Below are 26,119 nucleotides of genomic sequence, written 5' to 3'. Positions count from 1 at the left end.
CCTAGGTCTTGATAAGAACCTTCAACAAATATTTCACCTCATACTACTAGAGCAATAATACGGTATGATTTATTGAGGTACTTATAGTAATTTATTGCGTGTTGCTCGTTACAACACTAAGCATCGCAACCAACATGCATGCATTGTTAAGCGTCTAATCAATACATGCTTATGTCTGATTTACAAGCGAGAGTGACCTTTTTGCGAATGATCCATCAGTTGGGCGTACAATGAGCGATGGCTGAGTGCGTGACTGAGAGATCGTTACGTACACTCATCCACGAAATTTCTGTGAGAATATATCTAACGTGAAATGTCCAATAACGTAAAGAAAGTTATGTTAGTAAACACTTTTATATCTCTTATTTTCATTCAATTGTTGGTCTAATTCTGAGATTTGGAGTTTCACGATTTGTAAATAACAGATCCAGTGTTGAGTGTACCAAAGTACTTCAGTCAGTACTGGTTGTCGTGAGCTAAGCTGCGCTGTGTCCATTGTCCGGGTGAAAGTTCCTTACGAGAGGTTTGCGTGTTACGAAAACCTTGTGAGCCGCGGACGACAGTTTACGACCATTACATTAGGTTAGTAATGAGATCCATAATTGCAACTGACGGTTTGTACTTACGTTTCTTAGAAATTACCCGAGTTCGTGATGTATGCCTTGACTTGCACGAAAACGGAAAGTTCAAAGAGTCAGAGGTTAATATTTAGTTACGTTGATCTTCTTTGCTACAAACAATGATTAAGTAGGCACATGTGCGTCCATACGAACACCTCGAAATAAAAACTTTATTGCGAAATAAAATAAGAAGCGAGAGTGCCCTTTCATAATAGAGTCATTGAAGCGTCATTATTTATTTATAACGTCTGCATCCTGCATTATTACTGGTGCTGATTGCAAACAGCTTTCTGCCGTCGGTAGTTAATCAAAATTGCATTTACGTGTCGTTTCGTCACGGCGTACCTCAGTGACTCGCCGACGTGCCAGGAAAAAAGACACAATGCCTCGGCATTCCGCGCCTTCATATTTTGTTTGTAATGATTGATGGGACACTTCTTGCAAAGTGCAAACCTCCCAATTATAGATGCAGATTTTTGTAAAGAAATACTTCAATAACTATAGAATACAGATGTTTTTTTACCAGTTACTATAAGCGGCAACTTCCTTTAGTTACAATCAAAATATTATTACTTTGACAAAGCATACCTATCACGTCCAATCGCGGTGTAGCGTTAGCATGATCTTGACGTCCGGGATGCAATAAAAATCAATATTATGACAAACGCAGTCGTTGTAGGCACCTGCGTGACGGTACAATGGGGTATTATTGAGTGTTTACTGTTAACATTTGGCTGATAGAGCATTGGTGAGGCTGGCGTAGGCGGCGCAAGCGCAGCGATGGCGTCTAACGAGTTATGTAAACAGCTCGCTTACCACTGCCGGTATGTGCGGCACAAGCCGACTTAGAATACACATTCCAAGTAGCTAGACGAGTGACGAGTGTGCTTACTGACTGCCGAGGTGTCATATCTTCCATGTTTAGAAAGTACATGTTTCGTGCTATGTGTTTTTAAAACTTCACCGACACATAGTTATAAATAGATACAGATAAACCCATATCTATCAAATGTGGGAGTATCTTTGAAATTATAACTTTCTTCTCGTCAATTAGGCGAGAAAAAACTTTATGCTTTCGAAGCGCGATCCAGATATTTTTTTGCGTCCTCGTGCCTTGGACAAAGGCTGTTGTGGTAGACCATTGTTCGGGTTAGTGGTTTCTAAACAAGCTCACGTAGGTCCTTCAAAATATAAAAAAAAAAACAATGACTCAGCTTTAAGTTAGAAAATCGCAAAAGCTAAAAGCCACTTTAGAAATTATAAACAACTATTTGAAACTTATAATCGTAATTCGTTTTAATAACGAAAATTGTTGTGTGTAAAAGTAAATTATTTTAATAAGTTTTTATATAAAAAGTGGACCCACCTCCGCCAACAATTAAAGAGCCATTAGAAAATGATTTTATAGAGTTCTAATTGATCTTAACGTAGAAATGAATCAGAGCCAATGTTTTTTTATAATAACAAATTGAGTACCGTTTTGAGATTTCCGATAATAGTGATAAATGTATTTTATTGTATGAGATTTTGCAGATAATAATACGTAGGATGTCTCTATAATAAGTTCATCGACTACGGCCGCCGAGTAGAATGAAATAAGATATTGTTTGCCGAACACTCGAGACGACCGTCTCCGCGGAGGCACGTCTAATAGCCGATTAACAAAATAAAATATTCAACTCTTTTATGTCCCCCTAATACCATGCCAACAATAAAACATTTGACAGCTAAATCCTTTGAATAATCTTAAAAAAAAACCGCATTTCTTTGTAAAGATCGACAACTTTAAAGTGCAAATAAAACCGATAAAAGTCAATCATAACGACTGGTCATTTAAGATTTGCAAACTGGTTTCCAGACAGATTTAAAGGTTGTTTTAAGATTATAAAACATGAAGCTTTTAAGTCATTAATCTCAAACTTTGTATAATCGCTGCCAGTCAAATTGACAAAACAACTAAATCACAATTAATGAGACATTGTTAGTGGCAATAAAGAGACAGAGTATGGTCAGTTAAATGCGACGCTCAACTGTCGTCATTTCGCCAAATTTACGAGCTCGCTGGATCAGCCACTCTAATTGGATCCTGTGCCCTCGATGCATATTTCAAACGTTGAATTTGAATAAAACTTTGCAGCACTATAATATAGTAGACTGTCCAAAGCTCGCGAATACGGGCCGTTGTATTTAAATTTATATTTGGACGTTTAAAATACGATCGAGTGTTTTGACTGCGGGGCATCATTTGGAGGCTGTCGTATAAAAAGGCGTTGTTTTGTGTTACCTGAAAGCTGCCCGTCGGGTTCACTCGGTCGTCATATTTTAATTTCAAAGCAACGTTACTGTATCGTTCTGTAAAGTACATTTAAATGAAGCTATCTCCTTATACAGCTAGCAATTAATCTAAGTCGAAGTAGGTCGCCGTCTTGGTTGATTGCCATTAGAGTAATTACGGAGGCAAATGAAAATGTTGAAGGCCCAGCGCTGACAAAGCGACATAATTATTGCTGGAAAATTACAGGGACCACTATACAAATCCGGTAAATAGCAGCAAATTGTTTAAGCGATCTGTTGTCTGATATAGTGTAAACCATTGTATACCAAATGGAAATTCGCTATAAATTGGCGAATTGCAGTCTGATACTATTCAGACGTGGAACTAAAGGGAAAATCTAAAAAATATCTAATGAAAACTACTTGTATACTTACTTAAGTAAGAATTTCTTACTTGTAAGTAGGTATATTGACTAGAAACATGATTGCTGTTCGTCTGTTTGAATAGTCCAATAGAACGTACCTAGGCAAAAATAAACGCCAGCAAAGCAAATGCACCAACGCGGACGGCGCGTGCCGCAAGGCCGCGATTGCAGTCTTGGATGTAGCGCTCTCACTCACACTCATACCGCTGGTGGTCGCAGGTATACTAGAGGTAGGAATACTAGGTATTGATACTAGATATTATCTGGCTGATTTATTTATTTTCTTTTTCTTTTCTATCGCTGTTATAGTAGCGTACGTGAGAGTCCGTTTCGCACCCTTTCGGTATATAAGACGAGGCCCGTGCCTAAAACACTATCTATATGTCTGTTACTAGAAACTTTTTTTTAATATTTACCAGTGGTCAAGCAATTTTAAATCGGGATAAATGAACGTTTCACATTGGTAGGTTTTACGTGAAAAAAACATAGCGCGAAAGACAAAGTTCAAGCTGTATGTAGAGCAAAATGTTACAACGATTGATATTTGTCTTGACTTACTTACTTTTTTTTCTGACCGCACACCTGCTAGCTTATCATTCAAATATTTTGTAATAAGTAATTAATGTTCACGCGCATCTAGTATACTGTGCCCATCTCTACCCGATAGCACCCAAGCCACAAATGGCTGTTTGCCTACAAGGAGTATCGGGTGAAGTCAGGTTATACTTATGCCATAATAGACACAAGAGTCGTAACCGATAACTGAGATTGCAATGGCCACTTATGGTCCTATTTTCACTGTAAATTTTATTGCGCGCCTATTTTAGTTGCGGAAGTTGCAAAATTGATTCTTATCTGTATTTGAAAGCTCTAATCAGATGACATGCTTTTGTCAGTTTTGGTAAGTTTGAATAAAGCTGTAAGATTTTATTTATTCATTCCTTCACAATATTACGATAATGCTATTATAATGTTACTAAAATATGTGTTGCTAAGGGCCCTTTTCTAGGGCCTCATTTGAAAATTCCCTTCCCTGTGGTGCCCTGAGTGCCTAGGACTAGTTTGGCGAGTCCGCCGCATTCGTCATCGTGTCTGTCATTGCGTGCACGTGCTCTGTAAGGCATCGCAATAGCACTTTATAGCACTCGACACCGATAGCGCGCTATCGCTTTATTCAAATGAACCGCATAAAAACCGCCTTCGCCAAATAAGATCTCACGGAGGCAGATTTAGCATGAGCTTATCTGATGCGTTAAGCCGTAAAATCGAAATTACTTTGAATTAATGGCGTGATAGCATATGTATGGAAATTAAAATAACATTAAACAAAATTTCGAGTCAGGAAAGCTTTTAACAGGTGTTCTTACGGTTTTATCCTATACATATCGAAATGCTAATTAAAAAGTTACGTTAAACTGCGAAATGCTGTTATTTTTTCAATTTATGTTATAATTATCATAATCGTTTATTGTTGGCGATCATTTTTAAACGTTTTTCTCGTGTCCTCTTTGCAACCGTGCGACTAAAAGACGGATCTTTTTTGATGGGCAATTGGCAATAGCATAATGCTTTGAGTGTAATCAATACGTTTATGTCCTATGCCTTTCATGAGACAGTAATATAAACCATTCATTGGCCGGAATGTCTGTGCCATTGGCCGTTACTGAACAAAGGCCCAGGCTCGGACTTCGGTCATAAAATAATACATACATGTTTAGCAGGGCTGCATTGGCAATAGCTGGAGGCTTCGTCCGCGCCCGTTAATAACCAGCCTGGACGCGGAACGTAAACCGACTCTCCAGTTACATTGTGTAGGCTGTAAGGCGAGGGTTAAGGAAAAAAACCCAAGTAGGTATATTCGCTCACTTAAACATTTTATGCATATAATCTTCAAGAAAAGAAATTGGTTTCGGAAAGTTTATTTAAAATATCATCTTACTTTTAATTCACATTTTAATAAAATATAATATACTTAAATTTATTTATTTACTTAAATGAAAATAACTTCTTTTTCTTCTTGTAGTGGCCAGATTTCATTCTACTACTATTCTATTCTGGTCTTACGTAGGTAGTATTTATTTCCCTGTATACTATTAAGAACACAATATACCTACTACTATGATCTACTCTGAATATAAACAGGCGCGTGCGTGTATGAAACGATTGTTGAGGAAGCAAGATAATTCAATTCCATAGTCTCTGCTTACGCCGGTGGGAAATAGGCGTGAGTTTATGTATTTACAGTGTTACCATGCGAAAAAAAATGTTTATTTCAGTGGCTTACAAAAGTAAATCCATAGACTACGGCTAAGACCTACCTAGTAGATAGGTGTACAAAATACCTGTGTCAGATGGCTTCGCTCTTGCATATCTAGTAATGTATAAATCATTAATTGATGTGACCTTAATGTTTCGACTTAATTATTTATTGAGCTGGCAACACTACGTAGTACAAGTCCACCCCCGTGAGTTGTACTGCTATAAATTGTCAGCAGCCTCTGGGCACGCACGCAATCTCAATGCGGAAAATATTGCGGCGCGACTAGACCGCCCGCCGGCGGCTGCCTGCTATTGTACTCTACAAATACACCTATACTTTCTATATCCACTATTTCGAAGTTTATAAGAGTAAAACTTTACATAACAAATACTTTATGGCACATATAAGTAATACAAAAATGCAACACAAAAGAGAAATAGAACATACATACTTACATAAAGTTCATATGGCATTCAATTTGCTTCGATCCTGACCAAACTTCTCTTGCTTCCTCCACATTCATCAATCGCTTCATACACGCACGTCGGTTCAGAGTAAATGGTACTAAACCTTTACTAAGAACATCTCCAATTTAGCCAATGTACGTCCTTCGTATGTAGATAGGTCTTCCTCTGCCAGCTATACCACCAACCATCGCTTAAGAAATACAAAAAGCAATAAAAGTACTAAGAAACGCTTTAATGAGTCTTTGATACGAGTGAAAGAAGCGAAAGTAGTGTCGGCATCGTAATAAGTGGAATTCCGTGATCTCTGCCTACCCTAACGGGAAATAGGCGTGATCTTATTTATGTATATAATTTAATTCTTCTAGGCAAGAGATTTACGATCTACTCTGAACCGGCGTGCGTGTCTGAAGCGATTGATGAATGTGGAGGAAGCAAGAGAAGTGTGTCAGGATCGAAGCAAATGGAATTCTATAGTCTCTGCTCACCCCCGGTGGGAAATAGGCGTGAGTTTATGCATGTATGTATGAAGATATTTAGATAGTCTTCTAAATACTCACGTCACGTCATCTTATGTTACAAGAGGGGGTTAAAATGGCCACATCGAAGCAATTCATCAAATAAAGTAATAAGTATTGCAATTTGACATTAAAATTTGTTTTCATTGCGCATTTACTTTTTTATGTGCAAATGTCAAATTGCAATATTGCTTTCTTAGATGAATTGCTTCGATGTGGCTATTTTAACCCCCAAGATTATGAGTCTGTGGTTTGTCCCGAGGAAGCCTAGCAAGGCGGGCGGCGCATTCCAACGCATTGTGACGCACTCCGGCGCATTCTGGCGTATTGTGGCCACTCCGGACACGGATTACACGCCCGTATTGATTCCCCACCACTTTGTTATGGGACCGTTTTTGTGGGTGACCAGCAATTTGTGGCTTATGGGGACCGTGCTCTCATTCTTTACGACAATTTAAGTACGTCAAAGAAGTGAAACGTATCGACAACCGTTATTATTTCCAGGGTGTCAGTTTCAGGATAGGTCCCACTCAAATATTATTTTGTACCTAATGACTTGTGTAATTATATGTGTTACTTTATGAGTTTGAATTCATGTTTGGATCTTATTAGATAATTCGGTATTACATGTAAGGCAAAAAAATAATCCGTGGTCATCACTAGGGTAAGATATCCTACGAGTGTACAGTTACTTTATGAAATAACTTCGACAATAATAAGGATTACTTACGGTTATAAGCTTGGCAATATTACAAGGGACTTAAACAGCTGGCGAGGAGAGGGTGTGTATTCTATACACCTCTGCCTACCCCTTCGCGGATACAGGCGTGATGTTTTTTTATGTTGTTACCTATAAATGTTTTAATTTACTTATTTATTGCAAGTCTTAGATTGATACGTCTTATCACAGTTATCACTTTCAAAGTAAAGCGCGTTGATGTCTTTTGTATGAAATTAATTAATAGTTATATAAATGTATGTAATGTTTAATATGGATATCAGAATCAGAATCAGAATCATTTATTCAACGTAATTATCATGGATAAACTTGTTGAAGGTCAAGGTCAATGATATATCGAAAACTTAGAACTTATCCACTCACATGTTATACATAAGCCTATACAGGGTGTTAGTGACACCGTATAGAATGCTGACGGGGATTATTCAGACCATGACTCGAGTTTATACGTATATCAAGTAGAATTACCTGTCGGAAATTTCATGAAAATTTTAGTGTTCATTTTTAATTATTTTCAGTTCCATACTTTTGCGACGAAAAATTCCACTTGATATCAACTCAGAATCTCAGAGTTACAGTGTCACCCTGTATATGTCCCATTCAGGGAAAACCGTGGAAATAATATTGAAAAATTTTTGAACAACTTATTAAATCTTCACCACCTATCAGGTTAGTCTAATAGAAAGCTCAGTGAGGTGTGGGTACTTAGTTCATCTTGCGATGGATGTACCTTTCACTGCTTTAATTGGGCTATAGTCGTGAGCTTATGACTTGCTGAACAAGGAACCTTATTTAATTTTAGGTTAGGTAACTGAGTCCGTTTGACATGTAAAATGTTTTAGGTTCACCTGTGGTAGCTTTGTAATTGGCGTTTGTTTACACATATAAATATCTACTTTGTAAAAGAGGCTGTAAGCTACCCGAATAAAAAAAAAAGACCTCAAATGGGATGGAGTCGTGAGCTTATGTATGTCTAAGTATCTTTGAACAATTTAGTAAATCTTATTACCACTGAACCAGCACGATTAAAGCTTTATGACGACGCTTCCACACATTACATGACGTTACATAAGTCAGCGACAGCAAAGTGACACGGTTCGTGAGAACAAGGCGGCTAGAAAGCAAACTAAACAAATGGGGCAACGAAACTGAGCGTTTATCGTTTAGTATTCAGATCGCCACACACGCAATTCTCACGTCTCTTTGCGTATTCCACGCATGCGCCGTACATTTCTCATGCGGGTGGATGGAGACAACCCGTATTTTAAGATGCTAACTCGAACCTGGCTCGAATCTTTCTTCTTTTGAGGCGACCTTAAGGAAGACTTCGAACACAGCTCAAAATCGTTCTTATTCAAAAATATCTTTATTCAGTAGGTAACATAGTTACACTTTGAATCGTTAATTTTTACATAAGGAACGTCTCATCCGCCTAACACTACTGCAGCTTCTCACAACCAGTGTAGTCGGGGAAAAGAAGCTGCAAGAAAAACCTCGGCACAGGGCCCTAGACGTTCTTTTTAGAAGGCGCCTATCTGAAGTTTAATCACTAATTTCTCATTACTTTGTTGGCAGTATGATTATGCTCGACTCCTGTGAGTCGAGGACGTAAATGTCAATTTAAAATATCAAAATGCTCATCTAAGATCGAGTCGAGTGGTGGAAGAGTCGAGTTAACATCTTAGAATACAGGTGGTAGGATATGACACTTTTACTTTTAACTTACAGATTTTTGATATGTGAAGAAATAAAATAATAGGAATTATTTAAATGCCTTCTAAATTTAAAGTCATTTAGGTTCTGTCAGGTAATACCTATTGTGGTTATGAGATAAATCGACGTAATCTGTTCGGTTCTGTGGGCAGGCAGGTTGATTAGTAGATTTTGGCGTCCTTCTAGATATGATGGATAATTGATATCATGTGGTTTAAAATAAGATATAATACTTATGGCATTTATTACAGAGGTCTTAAAAAATATGAAAGTACAAACAGGAATCCTGTCAGGGCACCACAAGACAATCAGCACAATCAAGCTAGGTATTTAGCTTAAAATGTAATAAATATTATTATTTTTTGGTTAATTTTGCCCCGAGAAGGAGCAGGCAAAGGAACATAGCCATACAGCCTGGTCAAATGAAATTTTTCTTCATGTATGTAATAAATAATACGAGTAGTATAGGTATAGTAAAAAAAAGAAAATAAAATATTCCTCTGCCTACCCCAGGCGCGATGCTATGTTACGTTTTTTTTTCTTTCTATGTCATATTGATTCATTCAGCTGGGTTTCACCTCATTCATTTCGTTCTGAAAGGTACTCTTGTTTTGATCTCACAATGTCAAACAATAGAGGGAAGGGACTGTGTCACAACATCTGTATTTAATCACCTATTCGATTCCAAGTCTGAGAATTTTCATTCAACGAAATTATTCAATACAATGAGTATAGGTAGGTACTTTGGTAGTATGAACATCTGCGAGTAATTCCAGTAAGTATGCAAATGTGTGCTCGCGATCCATAGCGTAATCGTTAATGTATGAGCAACGTTATAAACGCTGTAATCTGATGATTATCTACTTATTTATCACCTTATAATCTATGCCCTACTTCTTACACTCTGCTATAAAAGACGCGATCGCTTTTATGTAAATTTCTGTGCATCGGCCGTACAGAGAATCTTATCGTACATATCGAAATCTTCGATTGCTACAAGCTCTTGATTATTTTACGATCGCACCGAACATTAATACTCATAGATTTATATCGGTTTGATTGCAAACTGATTTACTTTGACAAGCTTCGAGGAACCTGAATATAATAAAATTTAGAAGGTAGACCAGTTTCTGACGTTTAATTTATACCGGCAATACACTTTCGAATAGTTTTTACATAACGACTTGTGTTTATATTAATTTTACTTGTTTTCATTTTAAAGACAAATTTTATGTTTGTGAACCAGTTTAACTGGTCATTACATAATTTTTTAAAGGTTTGCTATTTCTAAATTGTTTTTTCTTATAAATCACTAGACCCAAGACCTTATAAACATATTTCAACGTGTTTAAAGCTTTTGAGCTTAGCAATTACGATAAATTATAATGGATGCTTTCATGTTTTTTGCTAGTATTTAAAAAAAAATTGAAGATTAGACGTAAAACCGAATTTATAAAAGTATTTTATTTTCTAGATACTTACATTTGTTAGATAAATATGACAGAGTGAGGTGTAGAGATTGACGTTTGGTTGACATGCAAGTACACTTGTCAGCGGTGAAGAGAGAGACACGTTGCCTGATAGCGTGTGAAAACGTTATCAGGACCTGCGCCGGCGCCTGTCCGTGCCAGTGCATGGGAATGACCTATTTGTCATGGGAATCACCCCGTATCTAATCTAAATAAAATTATAAAGTAAACAAACACAGTTCAATGTATCGGAAATTAAAAGAGGAAACTGGAAAGAACCCATTCAAATTGTTTTGTCGCGATCCTTCAAGCAATCATATTTTAAATTAAAATGTAGTCAGAATATCATTCAAGTACCGTACTTCGCACTTGGTTTTTAATTAAATTTCTCGTAATACGAGACCGTTTTATCGTTCGCTTATTTGACAGCGGGCCGGCGATATAAAATTTTGGACATTATCCGGGGGCGATTGAAATTCTTATCGAAACTTTATGGCAAATTGGCAAACAATTTGTCGATTGCCTGAGAATTATATGGATCACGAGATATTCCCACGATCCGCGCGTGAAAGCATGTGATCGCACGACGAAATCATTCTCTATCATCTTATCAATGTGTTTTCCCATGCGCTTTTTACTACCTCTTTCGTGTTCGTATTATTTGCATAAAAAATATTACGGCGTACGTCTGATAAGTTACACATCGATTACGTTACGCTTCGAGAACCATATAACTGACACCACCATTAAAGGTTTATAATTTGACGATAAATTATAAGCTAGACGTGTTCATAGATGAAGTAAATAATACATCTATCACCACCTATCACGTTGGTCCAACAGAATACGGCTACTTAATTCACTTTGCGATGGATGTATCTCTGACTACCCCAATTAGGATATAGTCGTGAGCTTATGTTAAATATTAATATGGCGATACATAGTAAGCCGTAAATAATGATCCGTGGTAGCCCAGTTGGAAGAACGCTTGACTCTCACTGTACGGTCGCAGATTCGAATCCAGCACGGGCCTAAACCTATGATTGTCGAATTCATGTCAAATTGTTGTAAAAAGATCCGTGCTTCGGAAGGCACGTTAAGCCGTTGGTCCCGCTTACTACTTACTGATGTCATCATCATCATCATCATCCAAGCCGTGTCCGGCGACGGCGACTCCTAAATGTCTATCCCAGGTCGATGTTATGATAGGCTCTAATGTGGCTAGCAAAACCGAACTTCGATTTGAAGGTTCGGCCACATGGCGCACAGAATAACTGGCCTGGTACTTACTGATGTAAGTACGTAGTCGTTACATGAGTCATGTCAGGGGCCTATGGCGGCTTAGTGCAATCCTGACACCAGGGTTGATGGGGTTGGTAATTCACCTCACAATCCACACGATAGAAGAAGAAGAGATGTCAAATTTTCAAGTTAAGTGAGCGGGTTAGAAATCGGGATAATTTTAAAATTCAGCCTTGAAAAAGTATCAAATCACAAAAAATGCGCACCTAATACTTATTTACAATAATTCGAATCACTTTTATACACTTAAAATTTAAAGGTTAAACAACCCTCTCCTCTAATTGTACACCTTAATCAATCTTGATATTGTAATCGCAGGTTACGTTTACCGACATTCGGGTTTACAACCCAAAAATACAACACCACATTATATTTCTTTTTACCAAAAATAATTAATAATCGCTTTTTTATGACACTCGCGTGGACTCATTACCATAAACTCAAGTCAAATATTTAAATTATAGAGTTGATCTTTACAATTTATAGTGCATAATTTGTATACAGCAAGTCAAAAGAAATAATGATGTTTCATGTAAAACTGTAAAGGTAATCGGTTTACGGCGTAATTTCACAACATGGTATTCGATAGGTTGTTTTAATGAGTGAAGGTCAGAGTTAAAGTTGCTGCGCTTGTATTTTTAAATATAAGTGCCATACAGCATTTTTAAAAGTAAACATTTTTTTGCTGTTACAAAGACAGCCAAGACAGACAAGGTTCCAAAACTTTTTGTTTTTAATTTTATTTAATCTGTAATTATAAAGATAGTTGGATATCGACCATTAAGTCGGCGATACTGCTCACCGCCAATCACGTTGGTCTAATATGAAGCTTGATGAAACATGCATGCGATGCCTGTGTGACGCCTGGACTTCTGACTACCCCAGTTGGGTGTCTAGTCTATTTTTTTTTTCGGAAAATATAAATGATTACTAGGTATTGTTATGGTTTGGCTGTATCCCATGTGTTGCGCCGGCGCCGATGCGATGACGCCGTCCGGCGCCGACCACACATGTTCCCAAATATCCCTGCTAGCCAGAACGAGGCATACAAAAAACACCCTAAGTATTTCTACGATTTATTAGCGACACTTGAGGAATATATTCGTTTTAATTAACTTGCATGAACTACTCATCATTATATTATACAACGGTCCAAATACCAAGGAAAGTTCTCTACGAAATGAAATTAATAAACTCGTAAATAATAAAACTTTAGGTTTTATAGGCACATAATTAATGACCGATCATAATGTGCGATTATGACCTTTAATAAACCTTTAATGATGTTATTGATATCAGATCAAACAGATATTCCGAACCGAAAATCGGCTTAGAATTTCTATCGGTTTGAATGCAGATAGATAAATATGGTGGGGTTATATAACTGCCTCCGTCGAGTGGTTGAGCGTTGTGCTCACGATCCGGAGGCCCCGGGTTCGAATCCCGGTGGGGACATATACACAAAAATCACTTCGTGATCCCTAGTGTGGTTACGACATTATAGGCTGAACACCTGATTGTCCAAAAGTAAGACGATCCGTGCTTCCGAAGGATCGTTAAGCCGTTGGTCCCGGTTACTACTTACTGATGTAAGTATGTAGTCGTTACATAAGCCATGTCGCGGGCCTTTGGTAATAACCAATAACCAGGGAGTAATAACCAGGGTTGATGAGGTTGGTATTCCACCTCACAACCCACACGATAAGAAGTGGGGTTTAAAAAGCCGACACTGCATATAGTAATTGTTATTCAACCTACATACCTACACATATCAGTTCAAGTATGTAGTGGGTAGGTACTAATTAGTCTTAGTCATAGTCAGGTCGAGTCTCGCTCCACTGGTGACTAGCCAGTGCACACATGACGAAGCATTCGAGTTGCGGTTGCATCGAGCGATCGTGTCATACTCGTTAGCTCTGTTTACAAAGCGAGCAGGAATCTCGCCACTGATTGGTCCAATTGCTTTACATAAGTACTTCGGAAGTTGTTTGCAGACGATCGTCATGCACGACGGGATGTACTTTATATGCTTTAATTATATACTCAGTCATTTGTTTATTGATTATTCTGTTATGTATGTCTGTCGGACTGGTATTGCGTATAGCTGTATTAACGCTCTAAACCTATATATATATTAATGTCATCTTTGCCGTATTCGGCAACGTCGACTGCTACTGCATTACGTAGTTGAGTTTCGATGGTGAACTCTTGTGACTAATATACCCAATTTTGGCGGTAATGTCCGCGAGCAATGCACACACGTTAGGGAACCGTTGACATAGTTATAAAATATGTTGGAAGGCGGTTCATTCTTTAGTTGGTCTCGTTTCTCATCCAGTTCGCGCCTTGTTCCATTTTCAAATATTATCTTTGATAAAAATAACCAAGGGATTTAGGGCCTAAGAATAAATCAAACCCATATTTTATCAACACATCAAAACATCGACTTCTTAAACCAAAAGCAGTAAGTACCTACTTAAGAAATAGTAAAAAAGCTTTTTAGAGTTTATGGGTATTGCTAGTTGTAGTGAACAGTGATTTATAACGTGCAGAGATGCAATTACGCGGCTACAGGCGGTGACAGAGTCGCCCACGCGCGCGCGCACGAGTGAGCCCATTAAACAATCAGGACGAATCAGCCCATACGATACTATGCCATTATTGAGGTTCATTCCTATCAAGACTTCACACTCGCGCGGGCCGTCCACCTCCAGCTCACTACGCATGCGCCCGAGACAGTTTACTGCACAACCGCCAATCTACGCCGCTTCGCAAATTGTAGGCTCAGTGGCTCACTCTTTCGAGATTAGCGATTGTACCACTCAGGCTATTTCCTAGGCCTGCCTACGCCAATTACGCTATTTTACACAAATCTTAAGTGAACCACGTCATTACTCTGAATCGTGTCGAGTTTATTTTATTCGAAAATTTATCTTATACCTATTGGTTGATTGTTGTTTGGCTGGGTGTGCTTTGTTTCCTTTGGTACGCGCTACATTTTTCACAAGTACAGTCAGGCAGTACCATTATAAATATAGGTACGAATTCGAAATCATATTTTTACCTCTACATAATAGGCTATAAATACAGCGTAGGCTGAAGTGAATAGGTGTGCTGTATTGTGGATGAGCATGGGCAGGTTTATGCCGCATATGAATACAATGGCACGCACGTGCGCTGTGCGCCTGCGCCGGTCCGCCCGCGGCGGCCGCGCACCATTGTCCAACGCCCATTGTCTTACGGAAATACACCATACATGCTTTGACACTTACAATAAAGTTTCGTTTCGAAGTGTTCGACAGGTTTTATGGGTTTATCCATCAAGATTCACGACGTTACACGAATATTGGACGAAATAATACATTCCTCTTTATGTTTTAACGACTCTTCATCATTTCGAAGAACTTTGGTTGAATTTCAATCGGTTTATAAGTAAATCGAATGCATCTATGTATCACAGTTTGCACGCTATCAAGATTTAAACGCAGCTCTAAAAGGTAACGGTCGTGAAATTAAGCTCTGTTGTTTACAGAGTGGAACAAAAGTAGATCACGGAACTGCTTTGCTAAGCAATGTCTTACATCGTGTCTCTCGACGTGACCTACAAACGAAAAAACAACACGACCCGCTTTTGTGCGCGTGAGTTCTTATTAGAAGGTTGTAGAGTCGATTGTTGAAAGTTTATAAACCTTTATTGTAGGCCTACATGTGTGCGTGGAGTGACACAATACGGAGCATGATGTTGAACGCTTTTCTTTACAATTTTATAGAGGGGCTAATGAGATAGCTATGTAGCTAAGTGCACACAGGACAGGACAGGACAGGACAGTAAGAATGTCAAGTCAACTAACTATAGGTAAGTAGTAAAGTACAGTCATGAGCAATATCATGTACTGTACCCACTTTAGAACCCTGTCGCACTATCATATTTGACATTTAATAAAACCTACGGTTTAATTTGTTAAAATAGTTAATATGACATGGTTTCAAACTGTATACATATTAGTACTCGTGACCGTACTTGCCTACGGTCTAACTTTTATTTTATTTATTTAAGGAAAATCAACAGTTATAAAATACAGAAAGACAAACATAACAGTTGAAAACTAATTACAGGTTTCCAGTGATAACCCTAAACTAGTTATTATGATATCAATAAGTTGTGCACAGGCAAAGTAGGGATAAATATCTTCTACTATAGAAAGCAAGCAAATCATGAAACATCTTTTTTACGTGACTTATTGTAGATTGCCGCAGATGGCATTAACTAATTAGCGGGACAAAAATGTCTACCTAACTAAAGTATATATATATATAAGTAAGTAAATAGATTTTTTTATGACTTCGACAAACCAAATGAATAAATGTCATACAAACAATAATATGACAATGACAAGCCATGTAGATTATTTTGAGTATAATGTAATAAATGTAAATGTAACAACATAGCAGGGTATAATTTATGGAGCGTGTAGTACCTACCACGTACGAGTAGGCCGGGATTGACAATCCGCCGGCGGCGCGTGGGCCGCGCCCGCTGTCACCTCCAGGGCTGGCAGCCGTCCTGGTCAAGTCTTATAAGAATCCAAATTACATTCTACTAGGACTTACTTAGGTTTGGATGGTTAAGGACTAGACAAACAATTAGCAATTATATGACAAAGCCGAATAGTGTGTAATTATAGAATCACATTGCCAAGTATTTATTTTATTACGTTATTTACGCGTTGTAAGCAAACAGCTTAAATAATATTTTAATTGTATAAAGTTCTAATAGGCCCATTATTTAGTTAGGTAACGGTTTAGTGAAAGTTCCGCGATGCAACCCTGTCACGGCAAGAGGTTGAACGCTCGCCGCATTGTTATCTCGGCCCGACTGCTTTGGGCGAGAATAAATAAAACTCTTCGTAGAAAAGATATACATTTATTTTATTATTCTCGCGAGGCTTTGTGGCTCCACGATAAAAGCTTTATGGGACCTGTTATCGTGAACTAACGAACTTTCTACGCAGATAACACGCTGTCCTTACTGTTTCCTAAACCATAAAAGCTTGTTGGCATTCGTATAAAAGCTCACATTAACTGGATATCGCGTTTATTTGATATATTCTTACAAGTATTTACATCGCTAGCTGGCCCCAGAGCTGTGTTGTTTGTTATTGAGGGGCAATCCAACTTTTTACAATCCGATAAAATTGTTTATGGCCTCAAGTTCAAAAGTAACGTACGTATAACATAGTCTTGGATGTCACTACTTGTAAGGGTCCAAAAGTATCATCTCTATAAATAAATTCCGCATTTTGAACAAAACAGTCGCAATTTTGTCGACTGTCATAAATATATAACATTTGCATAACGTGTCTAAGACCACATATTTCTAAAAGGATTTTAATGGTATTGAAATCTTGAACATTAGTCAAATTGGCACATTAGCACAAGTGCGTTAACAACTATTGTGCCAGGGTAACACGTACGGTTTTATTGCGGGTTTTAAAAGGTTCTTAGTTTTATGATTTGCAATACGTTTTTCTATTGTAACCATTAATAACATAACATAATTGTGAAACCTCCCAGTGGATTTTAACAAAAAACTCAAACGCCAGCGGGTATCAGATTTATAATAACTTGTACATTTCTTGAGGACTAATTTGACTGCGCGCGTGACTTCATTTTAGTGGTGATTCTTTGGACCTTTACGAGTGAGATAAGGGTATATAAAAGCCGGTGGGTGCGAGGGAGTACGACTGTTTCTGAGGGTGTCGCTTGATGCATTAGTGGCTTTTAGCCGGTATCGGCGCCCGCGTCATTTGCCTCGTAATGGCCAGGGATTGCCTCAATTTGAATCTGCTCGCGATGATAATCTTTGTTTTGTACGTTTTGGACCTAATGGATCACGACTGTCGACTACCACAGCTCTAGTAGGTAGTATACTGGTAACATATGTACTGGGACAATTTCTGAAGTCAAATATGTACCTATTTTAGTTGGCAAATATCAGTAACTTATATCACAATGTTCACAGCAAGTTAATATTTCAAACTTCTAAGATCCGTAAGTCATGGTTTAATGAATAAAATCCGATTAGGATTCCATTTATAAAAAAAAAAATCCCGCCATAAAACGAGTATTAACGCGGAACACGTCGCTTAAAGTTTAGTTTAACACCCCTCCGAGTCGCATTTTTTATTTCTAGCCTATGTTTGGAAACAAAAAAAAGTGGTGCCGTTTTTATAAGTTTAGCTTTTTGTGTATTTGTTTTAGCGCGAGCCGATAATGTAGGTGTCGCAGGGTTGCTGCGTTATAAGGGTTGTTTGTATTTAAACAACATTTTAATACCTAAGTATACTTATTTCGTCTTAACAATCCTACAATAGTTTAGGAAAATTGTACGCAATAAGTCTGCATCAATCTATAAAACATCACGGAACAAAAACTGTTTTGAATAAATGAATAAGTAAGTATCATAACAGCAAACAATCAAATATTACAATTCTTGACACGATAAAATATTCAAAGAAAATAAAACATGATAGCCTATTAAGCTTATTCAATAAATATCACTGCAGGTAGTAGGATCATTTATTTTAATGTATTTTAATGGCATAGTTGTTCACCCCTGTGTCCACGTGTGTCTAGTGAAGCCAGTCCACATGAGCCCCACACACTTGTTGCTACAATCTACACGCATATTTCAACCTCGCCCATTAGGGAGGATTAGTAAAGTCCCTGATGACGTGAAAGTATTAAGGAAGTGACTTGTCAAACCATATTATTTATTCCTTTAAGGAATTCTCTCAATTACCCCGCCATGTTACAGTCGAAATATATTTTCAATTTACCATTCGAATTCGCTGGTAATGAATCGAAAATGTATATCCGGATTCATTTTATTCATGCGTACTTTTACTTTACATACAATGACCGAATGGTAAATGTATGCGACAGGCAACATCGTGAGGGCTTTAACATGACTATAATATCTTATAGCAATCTTTTCAAAGGCGTCAGGGACGCAGACTCCGCGGACAATAGGATGGAGTGAGTTTTACATAAAAAGTGTTGTCGTGCTTTTACTGGTGTCGTATCAAGTCATGTAAAATCTTAACGTAGCATCTTTTATACTCGGGTTTGGTCGTATATCTTAGTTTTATGGCGCGTGTTGTGTAGCGAGTGGGCCGCGCGTGGGCGCTACTCGACGCGCCTGCGCCCGCGCCGCGCCACCGGCCCACGTGCCATCGCAGATCAGATACTATTGTCTGCTGCCGGCTGGTTTATGGGAGCACTCGACCACTCCAGATACCGCCCGCAAATGACACCTCCATCGCAACAATCTCTGACTCTCGCTGTTCCATCGTCGGCAGTATAAACTTTCCAAATCTAGATTTAAAACAGATTCGCGGTACGATGCTCGAGGCGCCCGCAACGTTCATTTAAAGAATGCTTAACAGTCTCTCAGCATTATGAAGAATGATGACAATTTGAAGCCATAAAAAATAACAAGGCAATGAAACGGTGGCAATTTTGATGTAGGTAGTTTGAATATTTTCCTCGAGTCAAATAATCGAGCGTTTCGGCGGCGTGTCGCGCCAGACACAGAATACGTAATGAACTTTCTTTTAAAAATTAATGTCTTCGGTAGTCGCCGGTATCCCAGTCCAATCAAATTGTCCAAATATGATTAAGACGACTTTCCGATACAGCGTATTTATAAACCAGCCCCAAAACTAGGCATACGGGAGTTTCATTGGTATGTTGCCTGCCTGGTCCATTATAATTTATGCTGAATAATTTTAAATGTAAGATAAATGTCAAATGTTTGAGGGTGACATTTTGTCTTTCATTTCGGGTTTTGTACTCCTTCGGAGGCCAGTAAAGTTGTCGGTCTCAACTATTGAAACATAGGATTGAAGACGTTTAACCAAGTCGGAGTTTTCGAACATCTTGGTCTCGGCTCTAGCGAATGGCAACCCGCAGTCGAGCAGCGTTGTGGGTGAAATATGCACCGTAGCCCCTGTGGTTTCCGTAACGTAATTAGGCCGTTCAGGTTTCATTTAAAATGAGTGATAAATGACAATGTTTAAGGTTATTTTTTATTGTTGCAGTGGTTTGACGCTGAGCTCGGAGCGCGGGGTGACGCCAGTATACCTGCGGTGTCAAGAAGGCACCGTGTGGTGGCTGTACCCGCGCGGAGCCCTGCGGCTTAGCTTCCAGCCGCCACTGACCGAGAGGGACTTCAAGGTCTGCATCCGCGTCATCCGCCGACCAGACCCCCCTGACTTGTTCCACACGCTCGACCGCAACGACACTCGTAAGTTTCATCGACACTTTATTTTACCGGAATTATTTGCATTGAGTTAGTTTAACTACGTACATATGTACCCACGTACTTATCACCTAATAATAGCTCAGTGATTATTTGAACCGGAATTTATCTCTAATTCACTGTTCATACACATCCTCGCTCGTAATCCGTTGTGGGTTAGACAGAGCCACAAGTAATCAGAAAACAATTTGCAGCCCTTGAATACGTAGTTCTAAGATGGATCGAGGGTAGGCCTGTTGTCCATTGTGTTAGAAAGGGCGAAGACAACCAGCTAGATGATTTCTTTGTTCACTCCCAATTAAATATATAAGACCACTAGAAAGAGAGTCATCATTTGAATGTCCTTATTTACAGAACCGGAAAGTTTCCCGGCGCGAATATTCGTCGAAAACAAGCACAGGCTGGTACCGCTGTACGCGCACGACGACGGCGATCCTCGGGAGCTGAGGTGCTTCCGCAGCCGGCGGGGCGGCGCCGCGCTGTATGTAGAGGCCGACCCCGAGGAGGGAGTGAATAGAAGAGTGGCTATGTTCAAGTACGAGGTGCGGCCGCTGGAGAAGAAACACTACGACCCCGCCACCGCCGACTGCCGGCCCTGCTCCGACGAGCAGCTCGAGCTCGCCTTCTGCACCAGCGACCTCGGTGAGTCTCCAATTACACCAACATTACAGTAATATTCCGCCGCCGCAGTAATGAGCGAGCACAAAACCAGAAGCGGCGCGCTCCCCGTTGAATGTTAATGAAGCCCGGCTCGGCCACCGCACAATTTGTCGCCATAATCGAGATTCCTCGCGCCTCAAATTAAATTAAATGTTATTATAAAAGAATATACTTAATCTTCCGCGAAACTACCGCGAGATGTTTAACATTTATCATTTTGAGAACGCGTTTTTCGGGAGAAATTCAAAATTTCTTTCGTTTTATGTAGTTACAAAAATGGGCAAAAACAAAAAATGCTGCGGTCGCATTGTCCCCTGCCTTTTATCTTGTTCCGCTAAGTGCTGGCGAGATAAGTTCTTAGAAGGCGAGATAAAATTGCAAGTTATACCGGTTTATGATTTACGGAAGCTTTTGCATATGCAATGTGATTGGACGAGGGCTACCTAGATTCAATTACTGGCATAATAAGGAGTCGAGTCGCTAGGACGGGTTTACTTTGGATGGGCACGCGACGCAGCGGGAAGCTGATGTTAGTGCTTTTTATTCTCGTTTGATAAATGATAATAGCGGAGTTATGTCACTGCGCGGCTGGGCGCGCGCACCGCGGCCGCGGGCGGTGGGCGGTCTCCCGAAGGCACGTTATTAGCCGCCTCTAGTCACATTGAAATTTTTGTTTGTCATGCCACATAACAATTATTGATATTTTTTCCCGGTATGACATTAGTCTACATTAGGACTCGTGTTTTGGAGTTTTGATTGCGTTTGGAACGATTTGTTTTGAAAACAATGACATTTATGTAATTTGGATTCTGTGGAACATTTGGATATAAATTACGCGTTTTGTTACAAAGACATAAACCGTGGCATTGATGAAATTGTACGCAGGTATGCAGAGGGAACACATTTTGAAAAATCACATCTGAATATGGTTTTTGTTAATGAAACCTCGCAATTGACAAGCTAGTTTCAATTCAGTTTAAAATTTTGAGGTCGGAATAAAAAACAGAATGAAAGTATTAGGTATACGGTCATATCCGGGTATTCATTTATTCATTGTAAAGTCACAAGCAGTTTGGTGTTACATACGTGGTATTAGGTACATGTGACGCCCTGCAAGGGCACAGCAACGTAAGAGCCGATAGCAGCTTCATTATAACAATATTATTAAGTAACTTGAACTTGTAGACTGTACTGTATGTGTCTTTCGTGTATCTTTTGTGTAAAACTTGTGTTGTATGTTGTGTTCAATAAAGTGTGTTTGTATTGTATTGTAACTTAGAAAATTATGAATTAAACAAGTTAAAAGTAATAAAATTATTATACACATGCAAAATTATTAGATGGTTCTGTGGCAGTACTGCAGTAAACTAGAAAGGAAACAGAAAATAAGCAGACTGTTGACATCCCCAACAAAAGTATATTTTGAGTATATTTTATATTTAAGTATGGCAATACCTACTTGCCTTCTTCTTCTACAATCTGCAATACCTAATGTGTATCGTGTGTTAGATTTAAACTATAAAATTAATAAAAGTGCCGTTTATAACATTGTCCAGCCGTATTATTCCATCGAGAAGAGCATCGCCAACACTTAAATGCCCACATAGACAAAAACACCAAAATGATAGGTTGATTGAACCATACAGCTTTCAAAAACTAGACATGAAAACCCCATGAGAACTAGACTCGAACGAACTTAAAACACATAGTTCGTTAGTTAATATGCCTTGGTTGTAATTATCGTTCCGATGGGTTGATGACCGAACGTGGACTATTCACTTATCTTGCTCAAACAAAGACCAACCTAAAAAAACGCTGCTACATTTGCGCTTACTCACGGACAAGGCAAGACAAGGGCAAAAAGCTATTGCAACGGTTATGGTTACAATAGGCGACAGTCATTAGTTCTCGGAACAAATCTACGTCCGTGTATTAGACTCGCGAGACAGGTAGGTATATGGACAGATTTGAATAAGAATAGAATAATAATAAATAATATCGCAATAATAATACAGGGTGTAAGTAACATCGTAACGAATACTCAGGGGGATCATTCAGACCATGATTCCGAGTTAATATCAAGTGGAATTTTTCGTCGCAAAATTCATGTTTTATTTTTATTTGCGAAGGAAAATTCTACTTGATATTAACTCAGAATAATCAGCTGAATCATCCCCCTCAGTATTCGTTACGATGTCACTTACACCCCACACAAGTACATACGGTAGCCATACAAGTAGGTATGGGTGTTAGTGACACCGTAACGAATACTGAGGGGGATGGTTCAGACCATGATTCTGAGATGATATCAAGTGGAATTTTCAGTCTGAATATTCCTGAAATTTTTTGTGTTTTTTTTAATTATTTTCAATTCCATACTTTTGCGACGGAAAATTCCACTTGATATCATCTCAGAATCATGGCCTCAATCACCCCTCAAAGTTTTTGTTACGATGTCACTAACACCCTGTAAGTATATTAGATAATAATATCGCAAAGAAACCGCGACCTTAGTAGAGGCATTTTTGCATGACAAGTTACCTAAAATATCAAGAATTAATAACGGTCGCAGTGACGTCATTAAGAGGAAAAATAGCAAAATAACAATTTTTATCATTTTAAATAAACGGTTGCCCTTAATATTTTCGCATTATTATTATTCGCAATTCGATATTTGAATATGTAAAATTATCATAAAATTATGTATATTATAAAAATAATTACGATTATCCACCTACATGGTATGTGCGTGAAATCTAGGGAAAAACTTTGTCGTTCTTAATTCGCAATTCGAAGTTACATACATTTTTCTGTCGTTCATGAGTCGTTACGAAAAAAGTATTTCATTTGACTAGGTCGTCAAGTTGCCTGCCTGCCTATACACACTTTAACAATCAACATTGCTTGTTGCAGTGTCCCGAGGGTTGTTCGTGGGCAGCGAACAGCGTGAAGATCTTGACAGCACGCAGCTGACCCTCAAACTGACCAAGCTGATCCGCGCCACCGCCAGCGACGACCGCTACGACGGCTTCGGCGACGGTGATGAAAACGAAGAGTATTATAGGTGAGTGATCGATATTATACGCAACTTTATGCAAGTGATACAATGGTGCTAATTCCGGCAGACGTCATCTAATTTTATTTTAAGTTATACCTGTTATTTTCTTATCCGCCGGAAAAGAAATGGACGGGTAATCGACTGGCATAAAATTTATGAACACATGTCAATTTTAAGCAGAAATCTAAAACAAGCGGTAAAAAATTTACATCGGCCAATAACCCGACAGAATTAAGTAAACAGCACGTTAAACGGAATGCATAATATCGAGATGCCTATTTTATTCGCATGGATAAGAAAATGACGAGTGTAACTTAAAATAAAATTAGGTGTCTGCGGAATCGGGGCTATTCTTAGGTAAAGCTAGGTATTTGACCAATTCATCTAAGATAACATGTTCGTATCTTGACTAATATTTGATGTCGGGTCTATACCTGACATACAAATGGATATGAAAAGAGTTGTATAGAGAGATCAGCCGTTGAGACTCTGCAACCGAATTATATCTAGGGTTTTTGCTTTGACCAAAAGTCGTGCGATGTTTATCCACGTAGGTAGCATTCGCTGCGTCTATTAGTCGAAGTGTCGATATAATTCTTGTCTGAATTCTTTTCATGTTTCGGTGTGACAGGCGTTCATGTGCAGTGGGTGCGTCCACATGAGAGTTTGAAAAGAGTGTTCGTCGACCGTTAGATATGTTTTCTATATAAATTACAGTTTTCTTGTATTTAAACACGTGAAACTGAATTCTTTGTTTTTCCACAAAACAACTTCCTAATCTATAATTGTCGTAATTCCAGGTACGAAATCGACAATGCGATAGAGCAGACAACACATCGGAACCACAGGCGGCGGAAGGGGCGTAGCCTCCACGCTCATATACATGTGTCCTCCATATGCGGAGCCTCCACTGGCGCGGGGGAGTTCCTGGTCACGGCGCGCCGGCGACTCGGCAGATATGCCCTCGTCTGCTCACCCCGGATAGAAGACTGGATTAAACTTGTTAAAAGACGTAATGAAGAAGGCACTGCGCTCTGTCAGTTACAGCACTAGTGGTAGCCGCCCAGACGTTAGTGACCGTTGAATAATAAGGGACTTTTCAGGCTACGTTTCTCAAAAACAATATAGATGGCGCTGTATATATTTCTGGGTAACAGACATTATGTATCTTTTATCTTTGTTTTTGGGTATAAATCAAATTGGGTATAAATACCCCATCATCCATCATCACCCTTTTTATTACACCCAGGCACAATTCCATCTTTCACCCACCCCACCCATTATTCTGATCAAAATAAAGAGAAGCAATACAGGTAGCAACATAATTCTATACATAATGTGATCCAAATTACATTGTATTTTGGAATAATTATGTACTCGATTAGTAGAAAAGGTTAACGTCGTGTCTTATAGGGAAGTCAAGGAATTGGCCTTTGATAGACTGGAATGGAAAATGCTACACCGACAAGAGCGTGGCTCTTAAATTGATGATGATGATGTACTCGAGTAATGAGAAAATAGGTAATTATCACGTTAAAGATGTACAACGCCACCTATATTGTTTTTGGCGAACGTAGCCTACTAAGTCCCTTATTACCACAACAGAAGAATAGAAGCGCTAGTGATCCAATATGTAATGTGGATAATGTGAGTTGATAACGTAAGACGAACTAAAGTTTGAGAACATTCTCTGTTACTTGGTCAGGTAATAGTTGGTAATCATTTGTGATATAATAACGCGCTATTGGCTTTTACAACCTTAAGTTTTGAGTGTAGTAAACCTTTAAGGGTAGTTAACACCAATGACGTAGTGGAATTAGCTTTTACAGCAAATTGACATGTTTTGTTCAATTAATTTGATTGAGTTGCGAGAAACTGTGATCACAGTTGATTTCTGTTAGTATTACAACGAATATAATGTAGAGAAAATATATTTTATTACTTGCCATAAACCAGCTTGCGTATAAATGCAATATTGTACAAAATATAGCTAGCTTATATTGTTTATAAAACCGTTGTAAATCATATTAGTTGTTAGTGAAATTGTGGTCCAGAGTGCCAAATTATATAAGATCTTCATAGGCAGTAAGGTCGATCTCAACTTTGTACATATTAAAATAAGAGCTATATTTGAGAGCCATATTATTATAGCATCCCAGAAGAAATAATGCCTTCCGCTTGTGAATTCCATCAGATAGTTGTTCTTTATGGTACTAGAAGATATATTCTTGAACGGTTTTGAAGCAAAAAAGAACTTGAAAAGTTTAATTCTTTTGTTTCGAAGTCGTTTGTAT

At 38.6% G+C, this 26,119-nt stretch overlaps 1 protein-coding gene across 1 annotated transcript in view; it reads left to right on the top strand.

The window, feature by feature from the left end:
* LOC126368957 (meteorin-like protein) overlaps positions 1–24,898 on the top strand; it is a 35,764-nt gene extending 10,866 nt beyond the window's left edge. Inside the window, exons 2-5 of the mRNA XM_050013223.1 lie at positions 19,887–20,092; positions 20,462–20,749; positions 23,681–23,831; positions 24,626–24,898. Of these exons, the coding sequence (XP_049869180.1) occupies positions 19,887–20,092; positions 20,462–20,749; positions 23,681–23,831; positions 24,626–24,878 (898 nt within the window). The 3' untranslated portion in view covers positions 24,879–24,898. The remainder of the gene's footprint in view (positions 1–19,886; positions 20,093–20,461; positions 20,750–23,680; positions 23,832–24,625) is intronic.
* Positions 24,899–26,119: the final 1,221 nt, after the last annotated feature.

This window comes from Pectinophora gossypiella, chromosome 8 (genome assembly GCF_024362695.1).
Source record: "Pectinophora gossypiella chromosome 8, ilPecGoss1.1, whole genome shotgun sequence".
NCBI classification, from domain to species: Eukaryota; Metazoa; Arthropoda; class Insecta; order Lepidoptera; family Gelechiidae; genus Pectinophora; species Pectinophora gossypiella.
This window is presented reverse-complemented; position numbering and strand designations above follow the sequence as displayed.